The sequence below is a fragment of the Solanum lycopersicum genome, chromosome 4, assembly GCF_036512215.1.
Source record: "Solanum lycopersicum chromosome 4, SLM_r2.1".
Taxonomy (NCBI): domain Eukaryota; kingdom Viridiplantae; phylum Streptophyta; class Magnoliopsida; order Solanales; family Solanaceae; genus Solanum; species Solanum lycopersicum.
This window is the reverse complement of record NC_090803.1, coordinates 61,655,922-61,680,222: the sequence shown is the minus strand read 5'-3', so window position 1 is coordinate 61,680,222 and position 24,301 is coordinate 61,655,922. Positions and strand designations below refer to the sequence as shown.

The 24,301-nt window shown below is 27.2% G+C and overlaps 2 protein-coding genes across 2 annotated transcripts; both read right to left on the bottom strand.

Annotated features, from left to right (window-relative positions):
- Positions 1-2,787: 2,787 nt before the first annotated feature.
- LOC101249633 (probable trehalose-phosphate phosphatase J) lies at positions 2,788-6,372 on the bottom strand. The gene is made up of 9 exons (XM_004237846.5): positions 4,630-6,372; positions 4,399-4,539; positions 4,145-4,309; positions 3,977-4,036; positions 3,787-3,888; positions 3,620-3,697; positions 3,386-3,526; positions 3,184-3,276; positions 2,788-3,071 (listed from the first exon to the last, which is right to left on the bottom strand). The coding sequence occupies exons 1-9, from the start codon at positions 4,873-4,875 to the stop codon at positions 3,000-3,002; spliced, it is 1,098 nt and encodes a 365-aa protein (XP_004237894.1). The 5' UTR covers positions 4,876-6,372; the 3' UTR covers positions 2,788-2,999.
- Positions 6,373-6,431: 59 nt separating this feature from the next.
- LOC138348217 (uncharacterized) lies at positions 6,432-6,839 on the bottom strand. The gene has a single exon (XM_069296845.1). It carries the CDS (start codon positions 6,837-6,839, stop codon positions 6,432-6,434), a length of 408 nt encoding a protein of 135 aa, XP_069152946.1.
- Positions 6,840-24,301: the final 17,462 nt, after the last annotated feature.

The following is a 24,301-nucleotide window of genomic DNA, read 5'->3' as shown; positions in this document are numbered from 1 at the left end:
TAATTTCTGATCAATTCCCATCAATAATTGATCCATTAGTAGGTACTCTATATATAGGTTTGTAATAATTTGACAATTTTTATCTTTGATTATTGGTTATACCTAGGTCTATAACTGCCCTATAATTCAAGAAACTTCTGATCATTTAATTCTTTTTATAATTCACAACTAACACTATGGCAGATTATATAAGATTTATTTTACCCAAGGAGCTTCTTTTTTTTTTTCTGCTCTATTGCTAACTCGAACCACAATTTTTGAGTTAAAAGCTGAAAATATATTTATCACACGAACAATTTGTCTAGTCTTGACTTATTATAGTAAGAACCCGACATATGTTCTTATTATGTCTAAAATTCAAGAATGACATGCTCCGATTGCATTTACCTTGTCACTCTATATATCATAAAAGAACGTCTTATCTATATATCTTGCAGAACATATCAAGATAATCGTATTATCTTAATATAACATATACAATAGATCGATTGATATTAAAATGCATGGGCATGCCAATTGTCAAATTGTCAAAGTGTAACATTATTTGACAAGATGTGTATGTGTTACAATTCAGAGAAAAATATGCCTATTATGTAAAATATGGGACATGCCCAATATTATTATAATTAGTTTATTATATTTTACATCTCATCTGTATTTTTATATCACATGGAAGAGTTGTTATCGAACTTTGATTTGGTGTGTTGAATAGTAAAATTTAACCAGTATTTGGATAAACATCTGAAAGATATGGTATTGCTTATGAATCTCAAGTTGTTATTTTTCTAATACCTTAAAGTACTGTTGTTTCTGACACTCTTTTTAAGTTGTCTTTACAACTAATGTATACACAGATGTCTGGCTGTTATGCAATTGGTCTTCCATTATTGAATGTATTTTTTTAAGCATGTATAGTGGAAGTAAGTATGGATCAAAAATTAAAAACAATATTGGGATCAGTATATATATATATTGGAATCAAATTAATATTAAGTTCAATTTGACTGTTTAAAATACTAAAGTTTTGTGTTGGTATTAAATGTGTGTGCATGTGCGTGTCAGTTGTGGTTTATTAATCCTCCATCTAATTTGGAACTCAAAATATCCATGCAGTTACCAAAGTTGATTACTATGTGCCTCTCAATACCACTCCATTTCTCACTTTCGACCAAAAGATATGGTGAAGTGGATGAAATTATTCTTTCTTTAATCAGAATTAGGTTTACAGTTCGAGTTCTTAATATGAAAAGATTCTAGGTGAGGATTTGTTCTCCTCAAATGGAGCCTTTCATAAGCACGAATTCAAATTAGTCAGATTTCAATATGGACAACAACTAGAACTAGTAGTTTAGAGGGCTTTATTGAAACATGACTATTTTATCAAAAAAATTAAATTACCATAGAGAGTCCATATTTATTTACTTAATTATGACGTTACCATGTTTCTCACATGGTGTTTGATTCTTTTCATGGTCAAGCATGTGATAATTCTCTTTTACAATGGTGGTAGCGGAGGCTCTGTTTTCTGTTTGTTCTGATATCATATTGAAATATATATAAATAACTATCTCATCTAAAAATTTAACATTTTCGAAGCATAGAACTTTTGTTTACTTATTTATCTCATATATTTCTTTAGCAGTATTCTATTAATGCAACAAAGGGTTCTTTACTTCTTTATATGGTCAATAGAAGAATTTCCATACAGTTAACATGCAATTCATTTACATTGCCCTCCTGGATGGAGGAAGTGACATATTGATGTACTTAATACTTTATTAGACTAAGAAGTTAAATTTTGAATTATTGACGTACGTGAAATCTAATATTTGTATTTTATTTAGTAAATTTTAATATAAGAAAGAACTAGCATTATTAACATTTACAATTGATGCTACCTTATATTTGCTAGATAATTCTCGTATGATTTCTAATATATTTAATTGAACTAATTAATATATATGGAACTAGGTATATCAAAATATATATGCCCATCATAATTTCAGTGAACTTTACCCAGAAAAATGTTGGTATTAGTGTAGTGTTTCATTTACGAGACAGATCCATAATGTAAGATATGTGTATTTAGATTGAAAAGTTGGGAATGTCAGTGTGTATTATACATATACATATTCAATAAGCTTTTTCACAAATATATACTAACTCTACAGTTTAAACCAAAAAAATTAGACGAAGTCAAAATTTAAATTTTATAGTTACATGATTTTAAATCTTTTAATTTACTAGGTTTTAAAAGTGAGTAATTTACGCCAAAATTTGTATATATTTAAGTTTCTGATTTCAGAATTTTAATTCAAGATTTCTATTTGTATTTTTAATAAAGTTTTTAAGAAGATTAGAAGTTACTCAACTCAATAGAACTCGCATTAAATTTGAACTAAATTTTTTAATCATAAATTTGAATAAGAAGCTAATGAGTTTTATAGAAATCGTGACTAACCTCATGACTCTACCACCGTGAACTTGCATGCTCTATGCTAATTTTTTATTTCGAAATTATTAACTTTTTCATAATAGCTCTGCCCCGACTTAAAACGTTCCAACTACAACAAGAAACATTTGCACAAAGAAAGGCAAAGTCTCCACGTGAAAGGGTGTTGTTGTTGTCCTATTTTTGCACCATAAATACATTTGATAAGTCCATATACAAATGCATGCGCTTTTCCAAATTCACATGCACAAATTGAATTCCACGCCAACACGTGTTAACCCAGATATACATACATTATATTATACAAAAATAAATTAGAGAGAGAGAGAGAGAAGTGCACAATAATACTTTCTTATTGAACATTTTTATACTCAGAAAATTACAAAATTTTTCCATTTTCTTTTTCCAATTACAGTTGAGTCTTCCAAGAAGAAAAAGATACAAATTAAGTTCTTTTAATTAAACCCCATCCCTAATAAAACTTCCAGGGTTAAAAGGGTCAATTCCTTGTGTTAATTTAGCTAAAGTCTTCTGAGATTTAGTACTTTTATTTCTTCTGATATTTTTGTTGTAACGACGATTGTTTCCACTCCACCAAACGATTCAAAAAGTACATAACCTGCCATATTAAGAAAAACACCAACAATTAATATTACCAATAAATGAATAAATTTTAATCCTTTTTTAAAAAAATTAATAATTATTTAGTACTAAAAATATTTTATTTGTACCTCTAATGGTTCTTGCAAAGAATAAGTAGCATTAGTTTCTTTAGGTGATTTGGACACTAATATTCCAAAGCCTTGTCCTCTATCACGCAAAACCTGATAATTATTCCATAGTAAAACATTAATACAATTATTAATATTATTTTCAAAAAAATTACAAAAATATAATTCGTTAGTTGAAAAAAAATTATGACAAAAAAAATACCTTGAAAGCATCTTCATCAGTTCGATCATCGCCAATATAAATAGGCAAAACATCATTTGAGTTTGCATAGCCTAATGATTCCAACAAAAATTCGAGTGCATTTCCCTTGTCCCATTTAATACTAGGACGAATCTCCAGAACCTGTTATAAAACAAACAAAAAATGGATTTAATATGCATATTTTTTTTCCTTTTTCTTTATTAAATTACGAAGTAATTTTTCGAAAAAAAATACCTTTCTTCCTTGAGTTAATCGAAGCGTTGGGTATTCCTTAGTCACTGATTTCACTTGCTCAGCTAGTTCAGTCCATCTCTGAAATTACAAAATGAAATCGAAAATTTAATTATGACTAATTTTTTTTTAAAAAAAAAATTATAATTAAAGAGAAAAAAAATTTGTACCTTTTCTTCAACACGACGGAAATGTACGGATAAACAAAATTTGTTGTTTTCCACTTTAGCTCCTGGTATAGATTTTGTTTTCTCCACTAAAGATTTATATACCTGAAAATGTTAAGTAAACGTTTAAATTATTTTTTTCTTTTTATAATATGACAAAAACACTAGAGGTAAAAAAAAAAAAAAAACTAACCTCACTTATCATGGGTAAAAATTCTCTTGCAGGTTGGCAGAGTACAGTTTGATTATTTCCCTGAATAAGTAAAAAAAGTACCAAATTATTATAAAAGAACAAAAAATTACATGAGATTAATGTAGTAAACTAGTTGAGTTAGAAAGTAATTATTTATAATTTGCTTACTTTTCTATAATTACGCCCTTTAACAGGCGCCTTAATGTCCATTCCATGACTTCCAGCATAATATAATTCTGACAATTTCACAAAATTAAACACTTTTGCTCTGCATCTTCCACTCACTATTGCTGTTGGAAAATACTTTGATGTGTTTCTTACTGCTTCCCTCATCTAAAATTTATCATTAAAAAAAAGTAATTTAATTTTAATCGTATCGAATTATATTAACAGTAATTTTAATAGATTTTAAGTAGACCAACCTCACAAGTCATGAAGGCTTTATCAGGATCATCAACAATAGGAGACAATGTACCATCATAATCCAAAAACACTACAATTTGTTTTCCTTTCGAAGAATTTATAATTTCATCGAACATATTCAGAGCTGATGGATGATGAACCTGTTCAAAATAACTCGATATAGTTAATACTCCAATTAAAAAAAATTTAAAATAATTTTGATGAATCGAGATTGAATAAATTGAACTCACAATCCAGGAGTTGAGATTTTCAGTTTCTGAGGATCTTCGAGTTGGAGAAGAAGCTCTCATGGAATCAAGTAAAGCAGTGATTCTAGCTGCATCAGTAGAATCAATATTTTTGAATGATCTCTTCGCTGGAACAGCGATGAATCTTCCCGGCTGCGGTAGTGGACCGGGAACGGCAGGGGACAATGATAAGAGTGAAGAGTCGAATCCTGATCTCGGGTCAGAAATTATCACATTCTGATTAGTCATTTTTGCTATACAACTGATTGTTGAAAAACAGAGCAAATTCGAAGAATTTGATTGAGTGGGAAAAAGGAAGGGAAATTGAGAGAAAATGAAGAGAGTGAGAGAGAAGTGAGACAGGGGAAGAAGAAAGGGGGAAGGAGTGAATTTATAGGTTAGAGAGAGGGCATTAAAGAGACGAAGGCACCACACTTTTTCCGCCTCTTACCTTTTGGCGACTCAGCTATGCGTCGGACTTATGTTCCGCTCGATATTTATTTTAATATGATAAATATATAATATCTATATATTATATAGTGTATTATTTTTAATTTTAATTGTATGATTTGATATAACATTTAAAAAGAAAAAATATTTTCAAAATTTGTGGTATAAAATTTTCTTAAATAATTTTATTGAGCGTAAAATGATAATTTTGTAGTTAAATATTTTTTTTCAATTATAAAAAAAAGCAAATGAAATAAAAAAAAACGTGTCATTTATGAACAAATTGAGATAGTTAGACTTGTGGGATAATATTATGGGCTACTTATCATTTTCTTATTATCACTAATTATTTAAGCTATTCAACATTAGAAAATTTTACAAAAAGTATTATAACTTGTAACTCATTTCAAGTTAATAAATATAATAAAAAATATAAATTAAAGTATTTATGAAAATTTATATATTTTGAATCCTCATGAACAAAGAATGTCTTATAAGTTAAAACGAAATAGTATAATTTAGAGAATTTAATTGGTAATTTTAAGTCATATAGTACAAACCCCTACCTTTAAAAGAAACTCTTCACTACTCTTCACTTTTTTGGTAGTGGTGGGTGGTGGGGGGATGGATTAGAGGTGTAATTATTTTGGTAAGTGATTAATTAGAGTATTTAGGTAATCTTGGTTTGGATTTAATGTACTATCCTGCTAATGTGAACTGTTAATTATAGGTTAAGAGGAACTAATGATACTAATTAGTTCTTATAATTCAATTTAATTTTGGAAGAATGCATCTAGCCGACTAAACGGTCTTAGTTACCTTTTCAACTAATGATATTCTTCTTTTTTTTCCTAATCTTTTTGGCACCTTTTCAATTGTCAAGACTCAAGAGCCAATTGACCAAATTTAAAAAAATGAACCAAATCGAGTAATTCATTTTTTAATCTAAATTTAGCTAGCGTTTGGTCATAGATATTGAAATATTTTTGGCAAATATTATTTGGATGAAAATTTGAGTGAAATTTTATCATGTGTTTGGCCATAGAATTTGAGAAACATATTTCATTTTTTTAAGAAATATGATTTATACCCATAAGTTTTTAAAACTATCAAACTAACCATAAATTTGTATGACATAGCATAATAGAAATCTCATGTACCAATATTTATGACTTCCGCAACAAATTAACAAGAATCATTACAGTAAATATTCGTATAGTGAAAAGGTCTTGGTACTAATCATGATAATGAAAATACAACTAATATAAATTCGGGAAAAAAAAGAGAAGAAAACAAAAAGAAATAAATATTGCAATCACTGAAGAACCTATGCTTTCTCTCTGAAAGAGCTCAACCTATTCTTTAATATAATCTTCCCACATTTTATGAACAATCTCTTCTCGATGAGCTTGCATTTCCGAATCAGATGATCGAGAAGATGAAGCGATGTTGTTTCCCTGAGCCAATAGTTCGTCACTTTCATCAACAACCATATCATCATTTTCATATTCATTGAATATTCCATCACTACTTTGGTGTTCACGTAAAAAATTATGCAATACAGCGCAAGCAATTACTATTTTCACTTGCATGTCACATTCATAGTTGTTCATGCCTTGTCTTAGTATTCTGAATCTACTTTTCCACGCACCAAAAGTTCTTTCAATTACATTGCGCAAAGAAGCATGTCTATAGTTAAATAGCTCTTTTCCATTCTTAGGCTCTCTTTCACTTCCTCGGTAGTCCTGCAAATGATAGCGCATTTCTTTGAATGGAGCTAAAAGTCCTCTTGTGTTCCGTAGACCAGCATCAACAACGTAATATTTATCTATCAAAATAAAATATTGAGTAAATTTTCTTATATTAAATAAAAATAGAATTACTAATTTATATACCATGTGATGGGAGATAAATGAATTAGTTGGTATTAATAAATATCATTATTTTTGTAAAATAAAAAGTTAAGGGTAAAAATTGAATTTTTAAAACTTTCCAAATAATGGAATTTGTCCCAAATACTAGTTTTTTCTAGTATTTGGGAATTTGGAAAATTTGCCAAATAATAGAAATGTGTATGGACAAACAAAATTTGCCAAGTTTTTTCCCAAGTTTGATGTGCAAAATCTATGGCCAAACGGGCCCTTAGTATTTTGAAAATATACAAATAGTATTAGTATGATGTAATTCTTATGCAATTAAAAAGATAAATCCAAAAATTTGAATTTCTAAAAACTAAGTGCTGAATATTTTGAAATAAGGGTAAAGTAATTTATTTATTTATAAACTTATGATATTTTTTGCATATCGATTAATTTCATAAGTTAGATATTTTTAATTATCAATAAGTTTTAAATAACTTTGTCGGTCAAATTTTTAATTATGAATTTCATCTGATAATATTTTTAAATTTATTAAAATTTAAATTTGAAACCTCATGATTCTCAAATTACTTTATTGACGAGCCGTAAACTAGCTAACTCATTGCCTTAAGAAATTTATACTTAAATAACTCTGCCAAACGAAATACAAAGAACAGTAGTTGTGTAACATTTTGCATGTAAAAGACCCTTTATTTCCATTTAAGTTCTTGGTATATTACCTAATTGAAGACTTTGCACACGTAGCCATTTTAAATTTCTCTTGTAGACCTTAGGCTATGGTACCCGAAATTAAATGACAGCTAATTGTGTCTCAAAATACTCATTTTTTTAAAATTTTACGAGCAAAAAGAAAATAGAGTATAATTTTAGGGAATATCATATGATCAACGTGAATTTAGTAGGAACTAGAAAAAAAAAAACTCTAAATTTTAGCAATTATTCAAGAACTTTGCTTTGTTTAAACATAATATATAATATATTTTCCCTATTTTGGACTATATGTTATTTGCAATTATTAATTTGTTACATCATTAGCTAATTTCAATTATTAATCATTTCAATTCATAATTAATTCATGACATGAAAACAATTTTGGTAGACTTAATTAAGAAAAGATGGACAAAAAAGTTTTTTGTCCAGCTAGCCTCACTTACTTTTTTAATATAGTTCAAATTATTACTACATGTCAACGTTAAGACCTTTGTTTTATTACAGTTAAATCATATTTTAGATGCTTCACAATAATGTCATCATGTAACCTTCAAGTTCACACTCACACGCACAAAAAAAATAATTCCTTCAATAAAAAATGTGATAGAAACGAGGAAAAAACGAGTAAAATGTATATTAATTCTAATCATTGTAATTGAAATGCTTAACTTGTGCTCATAATAAAATTTTCTAGTGTTTACATAATTGTATAAAGAGAGAAGTCGTGTTCCTTCACCCTTTAGTTTAAAACAAATTATTTAAGAGGGTTGTTTGTATTTAGCCAGGGATCATATCAATAATAACAATAATAAATTCATTGTAATTTTACGTACGAAATTCAGGATGGTGTATGCATAATCTTATCCTCCACGTAGTGAATACAATGGTTATTTTCGACGAACCTTCCGTTCAATTAAAAAATGTATCAAAATTATGAAAAGAAACAAAATACAGTAATAAATAAATCATGCTAAAAAACAGGAGAAAAACAATAGCAAAATGATAAACAAGATGGAGTTAGAATATCAACTCCTAAGCAAATAAACGGAATTCTAAACCAAAAGGGTAAAAGAAATTATCAAAAATTTCAAAAGGATATATCAATTTTTTTAACCAAATAGGCAAAATCGTTCCTTACGAGCGATTTTCTTCTGATAAAATTGACGTGTTAATTTTAAAAAAAAACACAAAAATCGCTACTGTAACAGCGATTTCATCCAAAAAAAATTCTTTTCCTTAAATCGCTGTCACAGCAGCGGCTTGTCAAAAAAAAATTAACAAATGTTGCAGGGCAGATCAAATGTTGGACCAAAATGTTGCCTGCCTCTATTAACTTTTTTAATGAAAAAGAAATCGCTGCTATAGTAGCGATTTCAATTTCAATTTTTTTTTTGAAAAATGCTGCACTCGTAGTGATATTTAAAAAAATTATTTGGTTTTAAAAAATTGATATATTCTTTTAAAATTTTTGACAATTTTTTTGCCCTTTTAAATCCGGACTCCAAATAAACGTATAGCAAAATTTGCATAAGTAGAATATTGCAAGCCAATTCACATGCTAATGAAATCAATAATGTAGAGAAGTTCAATTAATTTACTTCTAATTAGTTTGCAAATCTAACACAATTTTTTTTTTAGTGTCGTCATTTTAACTACAAGTAGAATAAGTTTTAATGTTATCAAATTCACTTTCATTATTAGCTAGCTACTAACTTTAGCTTCCCAATTATAAGGCTCCAAAGAAATATATGAGAAATTTGTTTACGCAAGTTGTTAGAAATCTGTGGGATTTCTAAAATAAGTGGAATCTTTACCAATCAAAAAATCAACCTTACTGACATTTGAAAAAAAATACTTTCTCTAAATAAATACATTCCTTTTTATAAGGTAAAAAGTGCAACCATTTCATTTTTGGAAATATACTTGGGTTTTACTCACTTTTAGCATTACTATTTATGTTTTCGTTTTACAATTATATTAGAATGTGGCATATTATATATGGATGAAAAATATCAATATATTTATCTAAAATAAATACCTAAATGAGATGGGAAATTAAAGAAGGAAAGTAGAAAAAAAAAATAACGTCTGTTATAGCGTTATAATTATATCCGACTAGCTAAAACAATTATAAAGCATAAATTTTATACTATCCTCAATTCAAAATGAATAATCTTATAGGAGATGACACACCTCTTGAAAAAGTTGGTTGATGGACATATATTTACCTTTTCTTCAAAGATAGTTGAAAAATTCATTAAATGAAGATTTATTTAAAATTAATTGAAAAAATATTTATTTAATTTGAACCATAGAAAAAAGTGATAAAATTCATTTACTTTGAATTGATGAGAGTACAATTCTAGAAGCAAATTCTTACTTCAAGTGAATGCTTAACCCCATCAATTTCACACATATTAAGATTTCTATTTTGAGTATATTTATGATTCTTAAACAATGTCATTATCAAATATCATATATTAAAATGGTGCGGCTACTCCAAAAATCGACTAAATCGACTATTCTTAAAATAAAAAGAGTTTTTGTTTTTATACATTAAATAAAAATAATAATGTCTATATTATCACGCCATACCAAGCCAAATAACAACCATCCATAATAAGAGACAATAATAATACGAAAGGTAATACATACAACTAACAGAAATATACATTTAAAATTAAGACATACTAGTATTATTTTTGGATTTAGGACTATTAATTAGTAGTTAGCTACGTGAATTAAATTATTTTGAGATGATAGTTTTGAATTATAATTCTTGAACTAATTTACTGCACTTAGGAGATGGAATGAAATGATCTTAAGTTGGAAGTAAACTTATTTCATCTACCAAAACTCAGTTATATTCACGATCTCATTCTGAAATATCTCACCTTATCTTACGTATCAAACAACCGTACAGATCCCCGAATGCCTTCCAATTTTGAGACCTAAGGTCCTTAATTAGCAAACAAGAAACCAACAACCACATTTTAAATTAATTGAAAGTTCATTAGTTGCCTTATTCATAAACTTCGACCTTATTAATTTTCATTCAAAACATTGCACCGTCAACCTTTTCCATTTTTCTTGTATGTCAAGCTTCAACCACTAAGACTTGTCCTCAAAATAAAATGTAGACCATTAAAAGTACACTTTTTCTATTAATTATTTCTTCCAAATTAAAAGTTCTTTAATTAATAAAACATTAAAGCATCTAGATACCGCCTTTAATTAATTAATTAATCAATTAACAAACATATAAACAACCTAACCTAATAACCACCAAATATAAACTCAAACCTTAAAAACCCCTACGTACATAACGCCCCTTGAAATTAAAATTAGAACTAAAACTAACAGCCCCTTAAAACCTAACCAACTGCATGAGAAAAAAACCAGCAGCTTCTTATCAAGTACATGTCTCTATGAACTCATATTTCCATTATTTTATTTCCTTTCTATTGTCATTGGGCCACAAAACAAATTTTATTACTTTTTTCTTATTACAAAAAAAGAAAAAGATCAATAGTGTTTTTTCGTGGAAATTGTATTAATAGAATTTAAGGTGAGAATCAAAACTTTCTTTTAGCATGGCCTAGAGTGAGTGTGTGTGTGGAATATAATTAAAAAAATTATTTTCTTTTTAACTTTTAGTTGATTGAGTAACTTTTGTATAATGATTGGGAAAATTTAAAAAGCCATGAAATCAACCGACCATACCAATTTGTTAAGAGGAAATATTCAAGGAACATAATAAGTAAAATTTAAAAAATTAGATAAAGTCCAATTTATTAAGATTTGATGATGATGAATAGTTGTCAATTACTTTTATTCTCCTTAATTCTTACTATTGTGATTTTGAGAAACTTTGCTAGAGATTCTCTTTTGGACTCTTTTCTTAAAATAGTCACATTTTAAAATTTTATAAAGACTTACGTTTACTTTTACTTGTTCATTAATTTAAAAATATTTTTTTATTTTTACTTGTCATTTTAGATTTTAGTATATTAAGAAAATAAAATTATTTTTTCTCCTTAACATTATTTATTCCCTCGGCTTAGGATTTAATTTCCCAAAAGCTACTAAAATCAATTAATATGGATAGTATGGTAAAATAGTCATGCGATCATATTCTTTTCGTGAATATATCAAGTTTAAATGTGAAAAATACAACGGAATGGAGGAAGTGCTTCCCTTGAGTTTTATGTAAAAAAATAAACAATAGTTAGATAAATTCGATAATTAAATAGTAAAAATAATTGCTATTTTTATTTAACGATGAATTAGTCATAAAATCTTACTAATTATAAATGAATTATTGAACAGATTAACGATAAAGTTCATAGCTATAGTCGTAACTATTTTTGTGCAGTATTCTACATTTGTTGTAAATGCAATGCATGACTCCAATTCTGCTTTTTTTTAATCCCAAAGCAAGCCCTTCAACCAATGAATAGACGCAAACGGAGACCATAAAGATTCTTAATTTGACATTCTCTAATGATACTTTTCCATATGGTATATTAATTAGTATGATATAGAAAAAGTAATTTAAAAAGAGAGAATATATAATTTTTATTTCATTATTGATATAAACGACAATTGTCAAAAGAGAAAGTTAGGCAAACTAAATGTTACTACGATGTAATTGTGTATGCTAGGTTCAAAGAAATGAATCTTTGATTTCATACCTTTTGAAAATAAAATGGGAATAATAACTTTTAGGTTTAGAAACCTTCCTTCCTGGTTAATTCCTCCTTTTGAGAATCCCAATATGAAGAGAAACCTAACTCGAATTTTGACTTCAATTGTCTTTATACTTCTTTGTGAACAAATTAATTACTACACCAACCATGGTTATGGTGCAATGTGGTCGGAACTGTTCCATTATTAATAATTAATTCGAGATTTTAGTTTTGAATTTTGATTATGGAGAAAAATTTATTGGGAGGATCACCCTCAAATGGACCTAACAGTGCATGGTTCGGATTCAATAGGACTCCAATATAGACTCTGAAAATCGAGCGAAAAATCAAAATAAAATTACTACTATAGTCAAGGTTAACGGCCAATAAACATGTGACTAGATACCTTTTTTGTGTCAATTATATGGGGTTGTAAAATCCTTTTTAATTGATTCTAGCAATAAGTCATAATATACATGTATAGTGAAGATTGAAGAAAGTCTCAAAGAATTAAAGAATCACCTCAAATAAAAAAAAATGGCAAGGAATCTTGGAAAATTTATTTGACAATGTTAAATATATATATTAGTATGAGACCTAGGATGAGAATATTTACCGGCCAAGAATTTCTTAGGCATTGCCATTATTGATATTTAATTTTTTGTACCAAAGAAAATAAAATGATACTAATTTCTATATCTTGTATTCAAACGGATGATTAGAATTTAGATATATTTAACATTCAACAATATCACTCTCTCCATTCATATTTATTCATCATATACTACAAATAGTTATTCGCCTTACTAAATGAAAAAAAGCATTAGTAAAATTATTTTTATATTATCCTTGCAATTATTATTTTATTCTTTTTGAATGTGTTAACATTTATTTTAAATTTTCAAAGAATTTTTAAGAGGTGAACTAGTAAAACTGTCTTCTTCTTATTATTTTTTAATTATCATGCAGAATGAAAAGTGATCAACTAATATGAGACGGAAAGAATATATTAAAGACTAAATTCTATCATTAGGAGTGGCTGAATTGGTTGACGGGATATCTAACTTTAATTTTTCTGCATGATTGATAATCGATCTAATTAATTTCAAAATTATATAAATATACATCCTATAAATTATTTGATAATATAAAAAAAATTACTTACAAGTAACGCCAATGCATATAACCTAAACCTCTTTTTTTTTTAATTACCATATTCATCAATGACATAGAGTAAAGTGTTAACACGACTTCATGGTAAAAGACGTGACTATTATGGTAACGTGCAATTAATTCTGGAAACTTTTCTTTGAAAAATATATTAGGACTTTTCACATTAATTTGTTAAATTAATTATTTTTTATAGTAACCAAATAAAATCATGAGCATTATTTTTTACGAGAATAATTGATTTTTATTTTATTTTTCATTCAGGGAAGTCACCAGACAAATGAAGCACGTGTTTTCTACGTTGTGGCTTCTTCGACAAGCTAGGAATGTCATATTGTCAAACGTAGGAAATTTTTTTCTCTCGTTTAACTAATTAAATAACATAAAACCATCAAATTAAATAATTAAATAACAAATTTATATATATATATATATATATGAGATTTAACGTCTTGAGAATAAATTATACTACAACCTACATGTAATTAACTTATTAATTAAAAAAATATTTATGCTAATAATGTATATTACTTAAACTAATTCATCATCAAAGTAGTGAAAAATTAAAGTAAGTCTCTTTCACTTAAAGATCAAAGCCAACTGTTTTAGTGAAAAGACATGCAGAATAATGCTTAACGAGTTGAAATAATTTTTTGATGTAACATCATATTTGTTACGTGTTAAGCCCGTGTGCAGAAAAACGACACAATGGCCATATACTATTCATAAATTTGCATTATTTTTCTTTTTGAGAAAAAATAGCGTTATTTGTCAAACTCTTATTAAAATTATAATTAGGTATGTGTCCTTATCATCCACTCATTTTAGATAATACTATTTAACGTTTTTAACACTTTTTTCAATTTAACGTATTCGTTTGTAATTGTCGAGAAGCTATGTTTTTTTTTTTATTATTAATTAACGTCTTTAAGATTGATTTGGATTATCAATATCAAAGCATGATAAATCTTAATAGTTTAAGAGATCTAGAATTGAATATTAATCAATCTGAAGATATGATAGGATTACAACTAATATTCTAATAAATTTTGTTGCAAAAGTTTGGTGTTACGTAGATTACATGATATAAGATATAGTTAATAAATACTTTTTCCATTTTATTTTGTTTGTCGTGTTACTCTAAAATGAGACTTGAGTTATCTATAAATTATGGAGTTTTTATATTTGTGATTTTATGACTTCAGATTTTCAGATATGTTTTATGAGAGATCGAAGAGACAGATTTGATCCCATTGAACGTGACAATTTGTTTACAACAAATTTTAATGAATGGAAAATAAACTCCCACCACAAGCAGAATATGAAGAAATAAAAATTTTATTTAATAAATAATGTAATTACATTTATATTTCTCTCTGAATGTTCTTTGTGAATCTTCTTGAAGTATTTTAATAAGTAACCAACATTTTTTAATTTTGTGATTTAAAATTAAAAATATATCACATGTATCAAATTATCCTTTAATTTTGTGATCAAACATGTTATATAAGAAATTAAACCTAAAGATTAAAAAAAGAACTTTTCAAAACGAACAAATAAATTGAAATGACAGAAGTACCACTATACAAACAACACTACTTAATGTATTTATTGACATTTGCTGAACTTTCGGCCATAATTGTATAAATATTCCTCACCTATACACCGACCACCAGCATTCCTAATTTGAAACTATATATTAGAGCACTTCGTTGGCAAATTATTTGTGGAACAGTAACGATCGACGAATTGCTAAGTTTTTCATTTAATTTTAGGTAGGGTAAACTCGTGAATATGATGTATATGAAGAAATAATATCATCGAAATTTTATATTTAAATGATATATATTAACTAATTACTGGACCATATTACATCTCAATTTTTCAAATATCAATGTGGAGCTACCTTAAATGTTAAGAAAAAGGTTCATAAAAATCGTACGTGAATAAATTGCTCACTTCTCTATCACATTAAAGAAGTCTCTCTTTTTCCTATTGGGTAATTAAAGTCGATTCTGCCCTTTTTCAAAAATAAAAAAAAAATAAATTGCTTTTTATGGATATTACAAGAATACCCATTACTAAAATGGTTAGAATTATTTCTACCCATCTAATTTGGAGGAATTAATTATTAGAATCTAGGTAGAATCTAACTTGATACTCATGAGTATAAAATCTGATCTTGATCTCAATATAGGATTTATTCTTAATATTATTTTATTAAAATAAATAAATAAATTATTATCTTCAAAATTCCATAATTAATGGGGAAGAATAATTTGGTTACTTGGCATGTAATGGGTACAGTAGAGAGAGTTCATGAGTCTCTTTAACTGAAAAAACTGCCACATTATAACTAAATTAAAAAAAATTGATTTTTTCAGTTAAATGCTAAATTGGGCCCACAACTAGTAGCTGAATTGGGCCCACCGGTAGTTTTAAGAAGCAAAAAACGGAGACGCTACTGGCCCAATTTCACTTTTTGAGTAGTTTGCCTGGCGATGATTCACCTGGGCCCACTAATCATGGCCCTTCGGCCCAAAATGCTCCATCCACTTGTGCCACCTCCCCCACTCACTCTCCCTTTTAAGAACCTCTCCCCCCTCCACCCCCACCCCCACTCACAAATTTAATCTCAAAACACTTTTTTTTTTCTTCGTTTCGAGTTGATCTTAGTTGTGTGATAATATTTTAGAGAAAGTAGCAATTTCACGTAATATGATATGATTTCAATATTTTTATGAGATAGCGATGTGTTTTATGACTATTACAAGTTTGCAGTGGATAGTTATGTGATAATATTACATAAAAAGTAGCAATTTGAAATAATAGGATATGATTTCAGTAATTCTATTATGAGATAGTAATGAATTTTATGATCGCGCGAATTTATATTTAATTACTCCTCAACTATTATACTTTAGGTATTATTAAATTATATATAAATACTAACTAAAAAAGAACTAAATCCTCTTTTCATTTTTTATTCTATCTTAATTTATTTGTTTCTTTTTCTTTTAGTTCATTTTAAAATAGATGTCTTTTTTTGTCTTAACTTTTTAATTTTAATGTTTGACATATCATTTTTAAATTTATAAAATCAAAAAGACATTTTAATATTTATAATTTAAAATCACCAAATTTGAAAACCTTTCTAATTTAAAATTTTATATATATAGTAAAAAGTGGGGTAGCTAATGTTGTTATGTTTCCATTTTCCTTAGGGGGCATCTTTGTGTTAGTGTGTGAACCCGAAGTGGTAGGTGGGTCAGCTACACGTGGTGTGTGGCTGTAGTTCCATCTATACAACATTTTGGTACAAACTAATTGCCATTACTTGTCGAGCCCTCTTTCTATTTTGGTAAAAGAACAATAAACAATTTGCAACCTAAAGGTATAAATTATCACTATTTATTCTTTCATTTGATTGAGATGTTTAATGATTAAGTTATATGAATTTACTCGTATCAAATATTTACATGTAACTAATGAATATAATATATGTACTTTTAATTTATTAACTGAATATAAAAACATGATACAAATAATTATTTTTCTATTTGTATACCTGGTATTAGGTACTATTAAAATTGCAAAAGGAAAATTATAAAAAGAAAAAGAAAAAGTAATAAGTTGGGAAGAGTCTAAAAAAGTATAGATTACATTTGTTTGTTTGTGCTTAGGCAACTTTTAGCTTTATCTTTAATTAAGGTATTTTATAGCGACTTATGTGGATATTTCTTTATTGCAAAACCATGTTCATCAAAGTGCAATTACCCAAGTTCATAGAACATAATTATTGGAGATATATATTGTAAACTGAGATATCATACCTATTTTTTATTTTTATTTTTACTCCACTAATAATTATCAATGATGCTAATGTCTCTTTCAAATTTTCCCTTAATGCTTAGTGCACCTTTGGCTTTTGGGAGGCTTCATTATGCTCTGCGCAACAAATTTTACATGACCTTTTTAAGTACATTAAAAATATCTTAAAAACCTGTACAATAATATGTTTTTTTTTATTTTTATAATTGATATTGTTTATGAATTAATAACTAACACCCCATGTTACTTGTAAGTTGATCCTTTTTAAAAATGCGTACACTCGTAGCCTTATTTATATTATATGTTAGTATTTTTTATTTTAATTTCTAATAAAGTACTATACAAATTATTATTTTGTTGTCAAATTTGTAAACGAAGATGAATGTATAAACATGTATACAACTTCATACACATATCTCTTCGAAGATAATAAGGTAAAGATTATCCATAACTAAAAAGAGATATATTAATATACATACTTTATGATAAATTAAAGGAAAGTCATAAATATAAAGAAGATTTTTGAAATATAAGAAAACGCAATTAATAATAAATTTACACACCGCAATGTTTGGGAGAAAGTTTATCAATGTATCAAAAAATAATATCTTTGTGTTTTCAAAAGATAAATATATACCTTTTAATCAAAACATAATAATTTAATCTCTAATTCATAACGTTAAAGTTAGAAATGAATGATTTTTATTATTTGAGTAGTCCCTACCAAATTAGCTTTTTTATCCCCCACTTTTTTTTTTTGTTCATTTTCTCTCTCTCTCCCATACACACACATTTACAGCCATAATTTTAGGGTGAAGGCTCATGAAATGCCAAGTCTTATAGTAACTTAATTAACAGAATTTCCAAATCTAATATAGATATGAGATACGTACACCTAAGAATAATATGTGCTATTTATTATAGTTCCTTTACAATTTCTATTTCTTACGTTTATTTTTATTTTTTTTATAATGATTTTTTTGTATTTTTTCAAAGAATATAATAAACAAAATATTTAAGTATTTAATATTAAGAGTCGTCCTTCTTCACCATTACTTTTTAACTTTTCTTTAGTTGCTATTTTTTTTGAATCCATGCTCAATCAGAATAGTCAATGTGTTTGCTTCATCTTCTTTACCGAAATCAATGTTGTCGGAGTCTAGGAGAGATTGGGAAGGAGCGACTTTGCTAAAAATGATTTTTATGTGTACGAGGAAGGTTTTCTTTTTTCCTTTCTCCTTTATCCTTTCGTAGCTTGATTAAGTTTGCTTTGTAAGGAAAGAAAAACATCCATGTAGGTGAAAATAGCGCGAGATAAAAAATATTATTTTGATCTCTTTAATATATTAAAATGGATTTAGGAAAACTGAACGAGAAAGGTAAACGAAGAGGACATACAATCATTATCATTTTGTTAGGAAATTAAAGTTATTATTACTACTTGTAACAATTTGACTCAAACTTAGGATTTATATTGTACTCTTGAAGCACCTACACTTTTTGTACTAATTTCTAGTTTTTAATATTAATATTTCACATGTTAAAGAAAAAAAAAAGAATTATCATGTTCTTGATTTTAACTAAATCAAATTAAATATGTATAATTAGTTCGAATCTTGATATATAACACTAAGATGATTCCAAAATATAGTTAGACTAAAGGTATCTAGTTCCTAATTAAATGATTAAAATAACACATGCATTATGGCCAAATTGACCAATTATATATTCTCTAATCATATACATAAAAGAATTTTTATTACATTTGATTCATTCCCTATACTCCACTACTCTCATTAATTCCCTTATTCACAAAGATAATATTAAAAATTTCCATCAATCCCCCACCCTTCTTATTTTCTTTAATTATTTGTGAATATATATTTTTTTTCATTAGATTTTTTTCAAGATAAACTGACAGCACTGATATTTTTAGCTTTTAGCCATCATAATAGCATGCTTCCATTTTTCAAACTACCAACAGATTTTCTTTAATTATTATTATAATAATTACTATTGTTAATCATAAGTAGCCTTTAGAATCAACGAAATTCCACTGATGCCTTTGAGTGGCTTTTCGAGCCTAATTAAATTATGATGCCAAAGAACCTAACTATGGGACTTCATTTACCAATTTAACACATACAATCACTCGATTATACATTGTAACACTTCTAATTTAAATCACTACTAAGAATTATATATTTTTATTTATTTATTAATTTCTTTTTTTAAAAAAACGACAGAACGGGTGGGGTTTTCCTTGGATTTTTTGGATCAACACTATCCGTCGGTTTTTACAATATTTTTAGTACTGATTTCATCAAATTAAAAGAAAAAAAATGGATCAACCCTTTTCATCGGTTTATACAATATTTTTAGTAATAATTTCACCTAATTAAAAGGAAAAAAAAATATTGGATCAACCCTATCCATCAATTTTACATTGTTTTTAGTAATGATTTTTGCCTAATTAAAGGAAAAAAACACCTACAAATTAAAGTACTTCTTGAACGAGTGAATTAGGTTACAACTCAAAAAATCTACTAAACTAACTTTGACCAATTGAGGAATTGAAAATAACTTCAAACATGAACGGCATTGGTTCTTTAGATTGATCTTTCGAACTAACTTATATGATTATTTCCAATTAGTTTTGCTCTCAAAATTCTCTCAATGCATGTGTCATCTACAAGAAAATAACTAATGTAATGTATAAACCAGCGTTAGTAGCAACAATTAGGGGATAAAGAGGTTGGAAATAGAGGTATGCCGAAAAAATTTGGATCGAAAAGATCATATGATTAGACTAGACATACTACACTTGCAACTTAATTTCCAAGGATGTAGCCATGGAAAGATATGGAGGCTGATGATTATGACAGAAGGTTAGTAGGTAGCCGAGTAATATCCAGTATCTTTTATCAGAATTGCATCACCCACACAATACATTAACATTCTCTGGTTTTATTATTACTTGTACCTGATTTTGTTATACTTTAATTGAGCTGAACATCTATCGAAAACAACGCTTCTATCCTCACAAGATAGAAATAAGACTTCATACACATCACCCTCTCTATATATCTCAATTGTGAAATTTTATTGATTATATTCATTATTATTAAAAGTTACTCTTAATTCAAATGAGCTTATGTGACAAATCTATCGAAGAGCTTATAGAGCATGACTGTGTTATTCACCAATAGCCAGCTCACCACAATGTCATCACATCGTTTGTTGATCATCAAACTGAAACTCAACAAAATATAATGATACTTTACAAAACTTTTTTGAAAATAAATTAAAATTTAAATACGTGTGAACCCCACTGAAATAAAAAAAGGCTGGACTTAGATTAGTAGCAAGTGATAAAAAGTGTAATATTATTATTAGAAAAAGATAATCCAAAATCATAGGTTAGTCACTCTTCCACCAACACGAAGCAAGCTGTCGGAAAGTACATTTTTTGACTGAGATATCATACCAATGAAAAGTTAATTATGAAAAAATAGAAAAAAAATACTAATAACAACAAAAAAGTATGAGCTGGAAAATTAATATTCATGTCAAAACCTAGTTGGCAATCATAGTCCAATTGAACAGTTACATTATTATTATTTTCTTTACAAGAATCCGTAATCGCTATTCTTTGCTCCATTATAATAATATACAAATTACATAAAAAATTATAAATCATACTAAATAACTTAGTGAGACAAGTTCGATCGAATACAAATAATATAAAATTTATTAATACCTCATATAAAAAATCATCTGTTTAATTGACTCGATAAACTTTTATGGAAATAGAAGTTACATGAATATTCTATTGACCAATAATTAGAGAAGTCCTTGTTTTGGAACATGATAATAATAAAAGGATTTGATTTTATCATAATTTTGTGAAGCGTGCACGTCCCTAGATTTGTTTAAATCCCTATTGCTTCTATCACAAGATCTCACAAACCAATCAAAGTTGAAATGTGATTTGATTTGCATACAATTTGCAAATATATATCAAAAAAGTTTCACGTGCTTATATATCATAAAGATACTATATGTATAATTATTCTTATCACTTATCAGCCGTCATATAATAAATAATTAATACAGTACCATATTTCTTTAATTTAATTTATCTCCTTTATCTTAATTTGTCTTATAACATTAATTAGTTTCTAAAATTACTCGTGTTAGTAATTAAGTGTCTTCCTCTACATTATACATAATTATAATTCAAATTCTCATTAAAAAATTGATCACTAAAGAAGATTATTCTTGAGAATAACGCAGCGTCACTCGGTATAATAACACTAATTATAATTACTAATATGTTATTTAAAACAAATCAATTTTAATACTCCAAAGGCCATTTGGTCCCGTACCCAAATCTATCTTAAAAGAATATAATTCCCTTCTCATTATATGAAATTTTAAAAAAATGTCTTTTTCATCCCAAATAAAAAATTTTAAAAAATAATATTTTATTCCCTAAATATACCATTTTGAAAGGAACAAAAATATCTTGAAGAAAGAATTTGGTTCTTGAGAATCTATTGATTTTGTTCATTTTCCTTTTTTTTTCTTCTATTTTTTAAAAAAATTTAATCTTTAGTGAGAGAGAGAGAGAGAAAAAAGTTGACTAATCTAATTTTATGTGCATCTTTTGTCGGTTATTAAAGATCAAATCAACTTGTAATTTTTTAAAATAAATAAATTAGCAAGTTGCATGTAATGTGTTCCTTAGAAATTCAAAGATCCGGTTTTTTTTATTGCTCTTTTTTTTCTTCATGAATTTGAAGTATAATCCGACGCAAAAAATATAATTATATTATAAAGAAAATCTAATAGATAACCCACAGAATCCTACTTAAGGGATCAATCTAATTGTATGTATATAGGTTTTTTTTTTTTCTTTCTGTTTTTTTAATGGGAAAAATGAAGAAGAGGAAAACGTATAATTAGATGAAGGATAAAAATGAGTCTTTTGGGCCTGAACTGAGGGAGAAACTGGATCGACATCGTAAATGGGCCTGGCCTTGTTTCTGAGAATTGCAAGTTTGGGTTGTAGTGTTGGAAAATGTGGTTCGGGACAAGGTGGAAGACAAGATGTAGAAAGTAAGACTAGGATAGTTGAAGTATGAGAAAGAAAAATGAAACAATTCGGTATTGATGAACTTCGAAGATCAAATTTTGAAATTTGACATGTCACAAATTTGAATCGTTTCAAGTGAATAACATATTAAAATAATTAAAATAATGAGAGAAACTCGTAACTAAAATTTGGAACTGTTTAAAAGAGATTTGAATTGGTTAGGATCGGGAGAAAACAACAACTTTATGAGAATGTATAAATATTGGATAAATAATGTATATGGAGGTATATACGTCTCTATTACATATCTATATACACCATACGTACATGATTATATATTATTTATACAATATTGATATATCACATATACATAACTGCCATTTTCGTTGAAATATTTTGTTGTCATCTTTACAATTACGTACCTAAATAATACTGGATATGCATTTTAACAATTGATGTTTGAAAAATTGTTGAAAGGTAGCCCTTTTTTTAAAAAAATATAGAAGCACCATGATTTTAGCATGAATTTCAAATTAAACAAGTAAAAAATTTCAGAATATTCCATTGATTCTGGAAATTTGTAAACTTTGTCACAATGTCATGAATTTCGTATGATACTATGATGAAAATAAATTTTTAATATCTGAAATCTTTAAATAAAGGCGACTGAATGAATCTCGTGACCTAAGACAAAATCATATTAAAAACCCTTAAATGTATTTTATAAAATTTATACACACACACAAAAAAAGGAAAGAACGTGAGATAAAAATTATATTTTATACCATATATTATTGAAAAAAATATTAGATAAATATATCCCATAAAACTAGTTATCTTCGTAATAAAATCATTCCTAAATCAAACTTTCATGTTAATCAATTCTATCTCTCGCCAGCCTCCATCTCCATCACCATGCTCTTTCTTTATTTCTTCTCTCCACCTCAAATTTCATCATTAGACCTTTACAATTAAACTCAAAACAACAACATAATAGTTTGAAATTTGTGTCTACTTAATCATTTTCAAAGTTATGTATTAGTGATAAATTTCAATTTGTTTGGTCTTCTAATTTTTAAAAGTTAAGCTAATTTTTTTTTTATTATTGGAATGTGATTGCTTTTTAAAATCACTTTTGGTCATAAGCTTTTTATTAGTTATTCCTGGTAAACGCTTCAGGAGATATATATTTTTTTAAACAAGGTCCTCGATAACGACATGTCTGGTTTTTTAATCATAAGAGGCTCCCACACGAGTTTTTTACAAATCAAAATATGACATGGAATGCTTGTTATTCAACAATATATACTCGTGTCAACTAAGATGTATGTGGATCTATTCAAATTTTAATGAGTTTGATTGAAAAAATATAAATTTCTTCACAGAAAATATAATTTTGATATGATATTGAGTTGCCCGAATTCGAAGCCCAAACTAGTCGGATGGAGTAGATAAGTTCCTTATCAAATAATATAAATGTTAATCTTAAATTAAATAAATAACATAAATATTAATCTTAAATTAAATAATCAAGTAAAGATTCATGATCTAGAGTTCTCTTTCATGATAGTGATTCTTCAAATGAGAAGAATGTTTATTTCTCGTTGTTCGAAAAATGATATAAAAATTACCATTGAAATATTCGATAACTTTCAGCCGCTTAAATTTGATAATCCAACATTCAACAATTTTGATGATATTATATAATTTGTTGCGAATGGAAAGAGGGTATGCATTAATTGTTATTTTCTTAACGAGGAAGAAGATGAAAAATGGACCTTTTTTATCGAATTAAAATTATCAATGTATTTAACACATTATTGATGTATCCAACATATTATTGAGTT